At 41.0% G+C, this 13605-nt stretch overlaps 1 protein-coding gene across 1 annotated transcript; it reads left to right on the top strand.

The window, feature by feature from the left end:
- The first annotated feature begins 5383 nt into the window (after nucleotides 1-5383).
- LOC115007607 (deleted in malignant brain tumors 1 protein-like) lies at nucleotides 5384-13605 on the top strand. Its single transcript, XM_029430552.1, is given in 10 exon segments — nucleotides 5384-5431; nucleotides 5434-5718; nucleotides 6419-6932; nucleotides 9060-9374; nucleotides 9587-9795; nucleotides 9911-10062; nucleotides 12797-13039; nucleotides 13132-13291; nucleotides 13388-13463; nucleotides 13555-13605. Coding segments are annotated over 10 exon segments (2022 nt in total). The 3' UTR covers nucleotides 13575-13605.

Genomic DNA, 13605 nt, shown 5'->3' with positions numbered 1-13605 from the left:
ATCAACAGCTCTTTGCTTGCAGTATGTTCAAGCTGAAAGGCAACATCAGACAACTCAAGTTGTATTTGTATTATATTTGTAATTAAATGTGATCACTTTGTAGAGATCAGATTTCACTTTGACGGTAAAAACACAATATCTTTGTTTCTTTCACTGAAGAATTATCACTTCTGAGGATGGTGAAATGTTCAGAGGATTAGGCACTGCAATAATCACCTGTCTTTCTATACAAGCCTACATTGTATCTGGGTTCAAATAAACATCATAAAGCACTGAATTTTTAGTAAAAGGTAACTTACATAAGTAGTTTTACAACACCTTGTGTGTGCTGATAGCAAAGTCCAGCCTTTGAAATGTGAAGTGCTCTGTTCATCCATCATCCTGACCTTGTACTCCATCATCTGTGTCATCATTAACCAGGCTGTTGCATCAATGGGAGAAGTTACTGATCAGAGACCAGTGAACATATAAAGATGTTAATTCTTCTTCAGATCACCTTCAGGACTTCTAACAGTTCTTTATGTTAATCTTGAGAAACTGTGTTCATCTTAAATGCACATCTTAAACACAAAGTCTGATTATTTGACTTTTTAATTTCCCATATCGTCTGCTAAACAATGACTTTGCAGCCTTCATAGCTCTTAGTGAAACATTAATGAATAAAGGGAATTGCTACAAGCAAACTCAAAGAGCAGCTGTGAGGTCAACCATCTCTCCCGTTGGGACTTCCAGATCGCCTTGACGAGGGTTTCTACCCGACATCTGGTCCTGATACATATACAACACTTTCTCCAACTAAGTATCGACAGTTTTATCCAACACCATCAACCCACACATTAACTTACAAACATAGAACATCGTCAGTAAGGAGGAGTAAAGAGAGAGGGAGCTGCAGCAGGTCCAACAAGGAGTAGATGATGAGCATCCAACTTTGACTGAAGACCAGGAGGGATGCCACCAGAAGCCTCCCAGTGGCTGAGCTGTCAGAGCATCTCGTCAGATTCTTCAAGTCACAAAGACTCAAACACCTGAAATACCCTGAAAACCTTAATCAGGATCAATGAATTCCTCTGACTTCTGTGAAAACTCTCAACATCTACTGGATGGTTTGGTACAACATTTGGTACAGATATTTATGGCGACAAGATGATGTTTGAACCTAACATGATACCTTGAATGATCCTCTTGTGCCATGAGGTTTGGTTTTAATTCTTGTAGATTGCCATAACAAGTCAGTTGTAATCACTTTCATGATCCCCTGACTTTTCTTCTGGAACCATTACTGGGTCAAAATGTATTTTTAGTCCAATACTTTGGCTTGTGAGAAAGTACTTTCAAAATAAATGACATTTCTCACAAATGGTGTTAAGTCTTGTTTGCTTATGTTGTCAGAACTGTCAATCACGTCTGATTAAATCACACCCACAAAGTCCCGATGAAGCAGAGTAGCTGAGTTTTTGAGTCAGTGGACAGACAGACAAAGCGGAGGACAGTCACATCACAGACCAACTTGGACACAGATGGGAGTTATGATCTTCAGTGACTGAAGTTAAATACTTATATCGTGTGATGACTGAGCAAAGCTAGTAAAGGAATGTTAAGATTAGATGTTTTTTTTTCTTTGTCAAGTAACTCAAATGGGTTCAATTTAAAAAAATGGCATCATTGGAAAAGTCATAAAAAACATCTATTTATAACAAAATACTCATTGAGTCCAATGTCACTCTGTCACAATGTGTTCTGTTCTTTACTTTTGATTTGAAGTATTTGACATCTTATCCATGAAAGTGTTTGAGCGAATGCACTCAATACATTCCTGAGAAGGACACAAACCTAATATGCTTTCTCAGCAAAGTTTCTGCCTGTGTGACTGAAAGTTGTATTTGAGTAAGGCTTTCTTTTTCGAATGATGCCCAACGCTTCAAGGACTGTGTAGCATACTTTCAGTAATATGTAGAGCACACAGGTACTTATGGGCAATGAATGTTGTCAAATATTATCACCACTTTTGTAGAACAAAGCACATGGTCAACTATTTACCTAGAACACCTATGAGGAAGTGGATTTAGAAATTAGACAGACAAACATGTACAAGAAGAGCCACAATGATTCCAGTAACAAATATGATAAAAAGTGACACAATCATTTACTAAAAGAAAACACAAATCAATTTGAGAAGGGTCATCCACTCTGGCTTGATTAAAAAAAAGTCAACTTTGAAAACAAGATAGTTAAATACATAATGCAGACACATAAGATGGGGTCCAACATGACTTTAATAATTGTTTAGATGACATGTGCAGTCGTGGATGGAAAACTGAACCAGGGTCCCAAAGTGTCAGGGGCCACCCTGGCCTTCACCTACTAAATGTCACTCAAAGAGACCACCAACCAGGAAGAGTCAACATTACTACAAATATACATCAAATTACAAAAAGAAACAAAACAGTCACAGAACTACAAAAAGACCAAAGCAGCTACAAAGAGACACAAAATGTACAAAATGTACTACAAAAAGGACCAAAACAACAACAAGAGGCTTAAAAACAATAAAGTCTGTCTGTCTTGTATGAGAGAAGGTAGGGCCTGTTGCATGTGACTCAAATGTCACCTGACATCAAAAGGAATCTTCAAATGGTTGACATCATTTGTAACATATTTATAACTGTATGTTCGTACTTTTTCCTTTGACTGCCTGGTCCCGGGTTCAGATCCAGGACGAGCCCCCATTTGTGTTACGTCCCCAAGGTGTAGCCAGGGGAAGACGGGGACAATAACACAACAACCAATGATTGAGCGAGTCAGAGAAGGAGTGAATGTGTATAATTGTTTATTGCACAAATAAACTGGTTCCAATTAACTCTCAAAAGTAGGGGTGAGGAAGGGACCAAATGGTTGAGTAAAACAAAAGAAATATATAACAAAACAAGGCCTGGCTGCTACTGTCCTCGCAACAAAAGCCTTTACTAACTGATCTAATAACAAGTGGTGCAAAACACATACAGAGGTGGCAACACCTGCTAAACTAGTGTTTCTAACAAAGAAGTCTCTACGTGGATGGAAATGACACACACACACACACACACACACACACACACACACACACACACACACACACACACACACACACACACACACACACACACACACACACACACACACACATTTGTTATTTGACAAAATAATCTTAATTCATGGTCCATTTACAATTTCCAGAATGGATGCTAGTGGCATTTGCTCATTCAAACTGAATAAGACTGTGTATGAAAACTGTGAGATGTGGTTCAAAGCTCTGAAAAAAAGCCAGTAAATGGACCTTGAGTGAAGATTATTTGAACAAAATACTTTTTTACAGAAAAAACCTGTGCTCTCTTACTGCTGTTGACAAAAGGTGGGTATAAATGGGCCAATCGGTAACATTGGACTGTGCAAATTTAGGAAGGCCAATCTGTCTCCATTGTGTTTCAAAACTGACCTGAGATTGATTGTGGGACCATATACTCTATTGACTCAGGACTTGGTTTGTGTGCAAGTACTGTTTGGACTGTTTAATTCTGTTATTTTGATTAATAAGTAACTATTTTGGTGTCATATGAAGCACTGACCCATTCACGTGTTTCACCAATGATTTCTTAATTTGTCCTTCGAACACTTGAACAGATCTATAAATTCTCACTCTGGGAGAATTACCATCTTTACTTCTTCACCAATTCCTGAATTCCCACACAGTCTCTCTGAGGTAAGTGCACGTACTGACAGAGTAGTGACTTGTAATGCACGGCAGCATCCTTTAAAAATGTGTTTTTAAGTCATCTCTTTTGTCTTTTTCAGCAAGTTGAATGTGGTCCATAATGGGAGTGCCTGTGGGATCATTATTGCTCCTAATCTTGCAGGTTTTCACAGGAATCACTTCAGGTAAACCATCTGATATCTTTGCATCTTGGGTTAGGACACATATTTACTGTGTAATTGTACTTTCCCTTTGAAAAAGAACGCCAACAACCTTTAATTTATATAGATTTTCTTTGTGGATGTTGTGCTCCTTTTGTGTCACATATTTGTGAGCTTCATTTGAAAGGCGTAAATTTAAAATAATTAAATTGTAAACAGAGGAAATTGTACCCTAAAATGTATCCCTAAAAAGATTTAGGATTAAACATTTTATTCGACATTTTATTCAATGTCTCATATTCCTATCCTAGTGATCAATTGAAGCAAAATCATTCTTACTTTAATATTAAATGTTAAGATGACTGACTGCATCCTTACATCAAATGAAAAACTCTAGATGTCTTGCATATCATTTCACACTTACTTTCCTATAATATCATGATCACATTATTATTATTATTATTATTATTATTATTATTACTATTATTATTATTATTATTATTATTATTACTATTATTATTATTATTATTATTATTATTATTATTATTATTATTATTATTATTATTATTATTATTATTATTATTAGGGCTGTCAAAGAACTTCAAGCCTGAAATATCACCTCAACGCAAAGCACTTAGCAGCTAGCTATTCATTTATATTAATTAATCACAAAGCATGTCATTAATTAGATAATAAAAATGTAATCGTTTGACAGCCCTAATTATTACATAATCTTTAGATATTAATTTGAAATCTTACCTGGTTCTGACTAGAATTTAAAATACATTTCTGTGAGTTTGAACTTTGCCACTCAAGGTGTCTTTCTAGCAATAATCCACCATGAGAGTGGTGCAGTTTTAAGAGACCACATAAAACCACACATTTAGCTGTGAAATGTATTATGACCTTGTTAATATATGAATATAACATAAATATATAATAAACTGGCAGATATATAAATGTGACGTAAAAGATGGCAATCACACTCCTCTGATGTAATTCTACAGCTATCACTGTCTCATTGAATACCTCAACACAAATAATCTTTTTTGTAAGTCAATTGCATGTAATAGCTTTATCATGCATGTATCAAACTAGGGACTAGGGGTGTATCTCAGAGACACTTGTCTCCAGCTGTGAGTCCTGTCATGATATAGCCACCTGCCTGGAGTCACGAGAAAGAGGCGGCTCTTACGCCAGCCAGGCGTTCTCTTGTTACTGTCAAGATGCCTTTGTAGGCGATGGGCTCGCCTGTAACGATACAAAACTCTGCAGTGACTCTTGCTGTAGCCAAGGTTATCACTGGTCACCAGACAGGGGCTGTGTGGACACTGACGAGTGCTCCCTCCCAGACTCACCCTGCACCCCACCTCAGGTTTGACAAAACACCCCGGGCTCCTTCAAATGCTTAAAGCCTTCCTCCCGGACCAGAGCGGGCCCCTCTTCCCCATCTATCCAGTTCTACTGTGGATACGTTGCTTGTCCTTTAGGCATGGACTGCATCAGTAATAATGGGACTCGCTGTGCTGATCCCTGTGAGCACCCCACACCATACTGAATGATGACTGGCGTTCAATCAATTACACATCGACTGAGATCATACACTGTGACCAAGATATTAACTGGCAAAACAGGTATCGCCTGCTTCTGGGCCAAAACAGTGCTCATATTCTAGAGAGGTGTGTAGGTGAAAACAAGTGTGGAACCCATGCCACTATGTGGATCACACAACCTCATCTCACACACTCAGATGTAATTGTAAATCGCAGAGTGTGCAATGCCTTCAGCATCCAGGTCAAGCTCTACTCTGGAAACGTCTACAAACTTGTGAGGCCGTCCACATGCCAGCTTGCATACTGTGCAGTATTGATCCATTTAAAACATCTTTACACTGTAAAAAATAAAAAGTTATTTCCTCATCTAATCCGTCCATTTAAAGGAGACGAATCATGAAAAACTCACTGCTTGTGAAAACATTTGGGTATCTGGAGTCCTTCCCAATCCCCAATAAGACATAAGACAACCCAGTCAGTTTTTTGTGGGCTGCCTCGGTCAGAAAACAACAAATTCTACAAGACATTCAGGTTTGGCTCGGCTTCCTATATCACATGCAGGCTCAATAGAATACACCAACCCCATCCGGGTATCTCCACCTAAGGCTTGAGAACTACTTTTTCAAAGGTGTACCATAATTTTCTCGCAAACCAATCAGAGAAGACTGGGCTTTTTCACAAGGGGGGCTTAAAGAGACAGGCTCTAAAACAGAGGGTGAATACAGGTATATTCAGACAGACAATTTGAGTGTTGTATGAACATTAAAGCATGTAAACATGTCCTAGTAGAAATGCAAAATACAAAAATTAACCTGAAAATGTGCATTTGTCTCCTTATAGTGTTTTAAACTAGTCAAGACACTATTGTCCTCTTGCTCTTAAATTGAATGTACAATTAATGAATTGTCTCACTTTCAGAGATGAACGGAACAGCCCCTACAGTTTTACCAACAGAACCTGGTCTGACATCTCAGAACGTCACCAATGCACCTGATACAACAGCTCCGTACTTCAGCACCTCTCAGGGACCAACTAACATCACCGCCACAACAGCAGCAGGCAACAGCACAGTTTCACCCCCTCCACCTGATGCAACACCTCCGCACTTCAGCACCTCTCAGGGACCAACTAACATCACCGCCACAACAGCAGCAGGCAACAGCACAGCAGACGAGGGGCAGGTCCGTCTGGCCGATGGAGGAAACAGCTCCTGCTCTGGTAGAGTAGAGATCTTCCACCGTGGACAGTGGGGGACGGTGTGTGACGATGCCTGGGGCCTGCTCGACGGCAGCGTGGTGTGTAGACAGCTGGGCTGTGGCAGCGTTCTGTCAGCACCACAATCTGCACACTTTGGACAGGGCAGTGGACCCATCTGGTTGGATGATGTCATGTGCACAGGCAACGAATCAAAGCTCAGCGAGTGCAGACACACAGGGTTTGGATCTCACAACTGTGGTCACAATGAGGATGCAGGTGTCGTCTGTGAAGGTGAATACAATACAGACAAGCTGTTTGTGTGACATTTAGCTGAGAGGATTTTAGTCTCCACTTCTTACAGAAACAGGAAATATGTGCTTCATAATCTGCACGCTCTGTAGCCTTAAACAGCTTTTGTTGAGGTTAAACAGAAAACTGTAGTTTGTACTTTTTCAAAGATGTCATCTGCATGAAGTCCATCTTTCATTTGTGTCTCATATCAACAATATTATGTTGCATTTCTTTCTGTTAGCTGCTCCACAAGTGAGGCTGGTCAACTCTAGCAACCGCTGCTCTGGCAGAGTGGAGGTCTACCATAATGGACTGTGGGGGACGGTGTGTGATGATTCCTGGGACTTGAGGGATGCCAGCGTGGTGTGTAGACAGCTGGGCTGTGGCAGCGTTCTGTCAGCACCACAATCTGCACACTTTGGACAGGGCAGTGGACTCATCTGGTTGGATGATGTCAGTTGTTCTGGAACCGAAACATCGATAATGGACTGCAGACATCTAGGGTTTGGGGTCCACAACTGTGGTCACAATGAGGATGCCGGTGTTAGTTGTGAAGGTAAATGTTCACACATCTTTTAGGTACACTCCGTTTCTTATTGCTCACATTTAAGCAGAAGAACTTCCAGTAACACTTTCTCTGGTGCCCATGTCTATAATTTATTTGAAACATGCTTATAATGGGTCATAATCTGCCTGTAGGACTGTGTAATTATAGTTAAGAGCAGTCTTAACTATTTATAATGCTTTATAACAATAATCCTAATGCATTATAAAGCATTTTCTAATGACTTATAAGGTCAAGTATCATAATACTTCACTGACATCTTTTGCAAAGATCATGGAGTATTATAATTTCTATAGTTGTAGTATATTGTAATATTTTTGTAATGCATTAAAACATGATTATAAGTTATTCTAAGTGGTAATTAGATGCTTTAAGTGAAGTAATGAAACTCCTTAGTTATAGGCAGATATATTAAATTACAAGCTGCTTATAAGTCACTATATGTGCTCATTGTTTGCTTTCAGCAGGCTAAAGTGAAAAACATCATTACATCTCAAATGTCAGAGAGAAACAATTATGAAGAATTAGGATACTTTCTTTTATATCATTATAAAATGCTTTATAATGTATTATGAACATTGTTCTAAAGCATTATGAATATTTATGAATACTTATAACGATAATTACTACGTGCTATCAGCTGATTATAATGCATTGTAGACATGGGCGTCATAAATAAGTTTTAAATTTCACCACACACAAAATAAATAGTTTTGTAGTACAATAAGTCAAATATAAAGTTAAAGATAAGGTTGTGCTAAGAACAAAAAAAGAGTTTTGAGCCCAATGGTAACATAACCAATTATATCTATAATAAATCAAATGGGGCTTTGCCTCATTGATGCTGACGGCACTGCAGGCTGTAGTTGTCTTGTGAGATCACAGAGTCTCTTCTTTCAGTTCAACCAGGACTCAACAGCACAGTTTCACCCCCTCCGCCTGATGTAACACCTCCGCACTTCAGCACCTCTCAGGGACCAACTAGCAGCACCAGCACAGCAGACGAGGGGCAGGTCCGTCTGGCCGAATGGAGGAAACAGCTCCTGCTCTGGTAGAGTAGAGATCTTCCACCGTGGACAGTGGGGTACGGTGTGTGATGATTCCTGGGGCCTGCTCGACGGCACCGTGGTGTGTAGACAGCTGGGCTGTGGCAGCGTTCTGTCAGCACCACAATCTGCACACTTTGGACAGGGCAGTGGCCCCATCTGGTTGGATGATGTCATGTGCACAGGCAACGAATCAAAGCTCAGCGAGTGCAGACACACAGGGTTTGGATCTCACAACTGTGGTCACAATGAGGATGCAGGTGTCGTCTGTGAAGGTGAATACAATACAGACAAGCTGTTTGTGTGACATTTAGCTGAGAGGATTTTAGTCTCCACTTCTTACAGAAACAGGAAATATGTGCTTCATAATCTGCACGCTCTGTAGCCTTAAACAGCTTTTGTTGAGGTTAAACAGAAAACTGTAGTTTGTACTTTTTCAAAGATGTCATCTGCATGAAGTCCATCTTTCATTTGTGTCTCATATCAACAATATTATGTTGCATTTCTTTCTGTTAGCTGCTCAACAAGTGAGGCTGGTCAACTCTAGCAACCGCTGCTCTGGCAGAGTGGAGGTCTACCATGATGGACAGTGGGGGACGGTGTGTGATGATTCCTGGGACTTGAGGGATGCCAGCGTGGTGTGTAGACAGCTGGGCTGTGGCAGCGTTCTGTCAGCACCACAATCTGCACACTTTGGACAGGGCAGTGGACCCATCTGGTTGGATGATGTCATGTGCACAGGCAACGAATCAAAGCTCAGCGAGTGCAGACACAGAGGGTTTGGATCTCACAACTGTGGTCACAATGAGGATGCAGGTGTTAATTGTGAAGGTGAATACAATACAGACAAGCTGTTTGTGTGACATATAGCTGAGAGGATTTTAGTATGGTTTCCTTTTATGTCTTTAAGGGTTTTAAAATAACACACAGAAAATATATGACTGAGGTGAAGGTTAATGGAGGTTCTCATCTTGGTCAGTCTTTACCATCTTATCTTCTTTCTCCCACATTTTTATTTGGTGACCTTATATCTTTTTCTTTAGTTCAGCGCCCTCCAGCCCTGCCTTTTCAGCTTATTTGTGGCCGTGATAAACTCCAAGTGGGGCTTGGTTTGCATTTATTTACACCATCTGGTTTGAACGCTTTCTCTGGCAACCTGGTAGCCCTCAACTGCTCCTGGGTCAGAGTGCAGGATGACGTCATCTGGTATGAAGTGGAGGCCACGGCAGGTGCCTGTGGAAACACATTGAGGGTAAAGACTTTCAGATTTTTTTCTTTTTCATTTTCAACCTGCTATTAATAGCACACCCTCTCAAGATGACATAACCATTGAACTGATTCAAATGTAATCATCCTCTGTGTTTCAGACCAACGGCACACATGCTATCTACTCCAATATTATATTCTTCTACCCATTAAACAACGCATCCTTCTCCCGTCCTGTGAGTCTTCCCTTCTCCTGCGTGTATCCCCTGGACACAGACGCCAGCCTGAATGTGGCTATCAGACCAGTCCTGGAGTAAGTAGCCTTTTATTGAATGTGACCAGTTGTAAAATAGTGAAGCTTCTACGTGTATAATTGTTATGTGATCATAGAATTTCTTTCAAATTATTCTGATGGCATCACATCTCAAACAATTAAGACAATCCTGGTGAAAATTGCTTTTATCAAAGTTTTGCTTTTAACTATTCATCTCTTAGTGAGCATGCATTTCTGTATGTCACAGTGTTGTACAGTATATCTCAAAAGTGAGTACACCCTTTAGATTTTTGCAAATATTCTGTTATATCCTTTCAGGGATTACATTATCCTACTGAAACTTTGATATAACTTAAAGTAGTCAGTGTGCTGCTTGAATAACAGTATAGATTTATTGTCCTTTGAAAATTACTCAGTACACAGCTGTTAATGTCTAAACAGCTGGCAACAAAAGTGAGTACACCCCATAGTGAACATGTCTAAATTGTGCCCAAAGTGTCAATATTTTGTGTGACCACCATTGTTATCTAGCACTGCTTTAACCCTCCTGGGCATGGAATTCACCAGAGCTGCACAGGTTGCTTCTGGAATCTTCTTCCACTCCTCCACGACGACATCACGGAGCGCACGGATGTTGGACACCTTGCACTCCTCCACCTTCCTCTTTAGGATGCCCCACATGTGCTCAATTGGGTTTAGGTCTGGAGACATACTTGGCCAGTCCATCACCTTAACCTTCAGCTTCTTCAGCAAGGCCGTTGTCATCTTGGAGGTGTGTTTAGGGTCATTATCATGTTGGAAAACTGCCCTACGGCCCAGTTTCCGAAGAGAGGGGATCATGCTCTGCTGCAGGATGTCACAGTATATATTGGAATTCATGTGTCCCTCAATGAAATGCAGCTCCCCAGTGCCGGCAGCACTCATGCAGCCCCAGACCATGATGCTGCCACCACCATGCTTGACTGTAGGCAAAACACATTTGTCTTGGTACTCCTCACCAGGGTGCCGCCACACACGCCGGACACCATCTGACCCAAACAGGTTTATTTTGGTCTCATCAGACCACAGGACATGGTTCCAGTAACTCATGTTCTTGGATTCATTGTCTTCAGCAAACTGTTTGCGGGCTTTCTTATGCATCGGTTTCAGAAGGGGCTTCTGTCTGGGGCGACCGCCATACAAACCGATTTGATGCAGTGTGCGGCGTATGGTCTGGGCACTGACAGGCTGACATCCCACTTCTGCAACCTCTGCAGCAATGCTGGAAGCACTCGCACGTCTATTTTTGGAAACCAACCTCTGGATATGACGCTGAGCACGTGGACTCAACTTCTTTGGTCGACCCTGGCGAGGCCTGTTCCGAGTGGAACCTGTCCTGGAAAACCGCTGTATGATCTTAGCCACTGTGCTGCAACTCATTTTCATGGTGTTGGCAATCTTCTTATAGCCAAGGCCATCTTTGTGAAGTGCAATAATCCTTTTTTTCAGCCGCTCAGAGAGTTCCTTGCCATGAGGTGCCATGTTGTCCAGCATTCAGAGAGAATTGTGCCCAAAACACCAAATTTAACAGCCCTGCTTATCATATACCATCATACACAAACTACTTAAAAGACAAATCACACATTTTATGAAGCAAATATCAGCAGGTAAAATAAAAGAAATGGTCAATGTTATCAGCTTTGACCTTTAGAGGGACAGTTCACCCCCAAATCAAAAATACATATTTTCCCCTCTCACCTGCAGTGCTCTTTATCAATCTAGATTGTTTTGGTGTGAGTTGCCGAGTGTTGGACATATGAAATGTCTGCCTTCTCCATAATATAATGGAGCTAGATGTGGATTATCTTGAGTAACCGGGTCATGGCCGGCAGACATCTTTACGGTTGATATCTCCAACACTCTGCGACTCACACAAACAGTCTAGATTGATAAATAGCTCTACAGGTAAGAGGGAAAAATATGTATTTTTGATTTTGAGGTGAATTGTCCTTTAAGCAATGGAGTTAAATAACTCCGCAACATCGATGGCAAGGTCTTATAGATATAAACACAGTTATGCTGATGCCTTATAGATGTCAGTGAATCCATCCAACCTCTCCACATGCTTTACAGTGGTGAGTACAGTCTTGTGACGTGAACAACCCAGTGGTACTGTGGTAAATGTCCTCCAGTGGTTTAGGGCTAGTGGCAGCAGCATGAACATACAGGACGTCAATACAGATAGTATGGTGGATTAAACTAAGAGAGAAATAAACTGTACTGCATTCACAATGCTGTGCTGTGAAGTTGATCCCTCCATCCCAGTTGACAGTGCGTCCCCTGGTTATGGTTTAAAGAGCGCAGCACGGTGCACCAGAACAGCAGAAGCTGCACCTCAGCAAGGATGTAGCTGAAGAATCCTTACGCTACACATTATGTTGCTGCCTATTGCTCGTATATGCATGGACTATAGGAAAGAATATAACAATAACAAGATATATACAGTATATATATTTGTTTAGTTTATTCACCAATTTGTGTATACACATAACATACAAAGGCAACAACTGATGCCATTGATTCACAAAACATAAAAAGGACACCGATAAGTAGCAGCATGTGAATTATTTTATTTATTTATATATATACATATATATAAAAAAAGAAGACAGTAGGCTAATAACTAAATTAAAAAGAAATAGCAAAAGAGGGAGAAGGTAATAACAACATTAACAAAATAAAGAAATAACTGAAGAGACTTCCGATAATGAAAAATGCACATTTTTCTCGGCAGGCTGGCAAGTGGCGTTTCAGGCTCGGGTACCAAAGCAAGAGCCTCCATGTCTCTCTTCCGCAACTCCAACTACGCAGTGGCGTATCCAGCAGGCCAGGTCCTACTGCCGGTGGGCTCGCCGTTGTACGTGGGTGTGTCTGTGGAGGAGAGAGATCCAAGCTTCACAGTTGTTCTGGAGGACTGCTACGCCACGCACTCAGCAAACCTTGACGATTCCACGCGTTACCTTCTCATCCAGAACAAGTAAGAATCCCTCTTGAGCCTCGGCAGATGGTTTGTGGGAGAAAGTTGAATGTGTAGTGATGTGCAATGATCCTGATGGTATTCTCTCCCAGGTGTCCCTCTGACCGCCGGCAGGTGTCAGTGGTTGAGAGCGGCTTGTCCCACCGGGCTCGTTTCTCTGCCCTGTTCTTCCTGTTCCAGAATGAATACAGAGACGTTTACCTTCATTGCAGCCTCAGTCTGTGTGAAAACAGGAGCCTCTCTTGTGTTCCAGTAAGTCACACATTTCACTTCACAAATAATCCATAATCAATGATGCTTGAACACTGGGTTTTAATAGTATTTCTTCCACCCTCTCCCACCACGTAGAATTGCAATCGTAGGACCTATCGCTCTGTTTCTAACTCTGATCCTCTGAATACCCTCACCGTTGGACCAATCAGTTGTGAGTATGAGTCAGATGTCAGGGCTGATGTTTCAACACAATGAACTATATGGAATTAATAATGTTTTTTCTCTCTCTCTCTTTCTTATAGGGGACAAGTCGCCTGAGTGAGCTGGTAAAGAGCATACACTTCCATATTGAG

The sequence above is a fragment of the Cottoperca gobio genome, chromosome 1, assembly GCF_900634415.1.
Source record: "Cottoperca gobio chromosome 1, fCotGob3.1, whole genome shotgun sequence".
Classification (NCBI taxonomy): Eukaryota; Metazoa; Chordata; class Actinopteri; order Perciformes; family Bovichtidae; genus Cottoperca; species Cottoperca gobio.
Note: the sequence above shows the minus strand (reverse complement) of the source record. Positions and strands in the feature narration are given on the sequence as shown.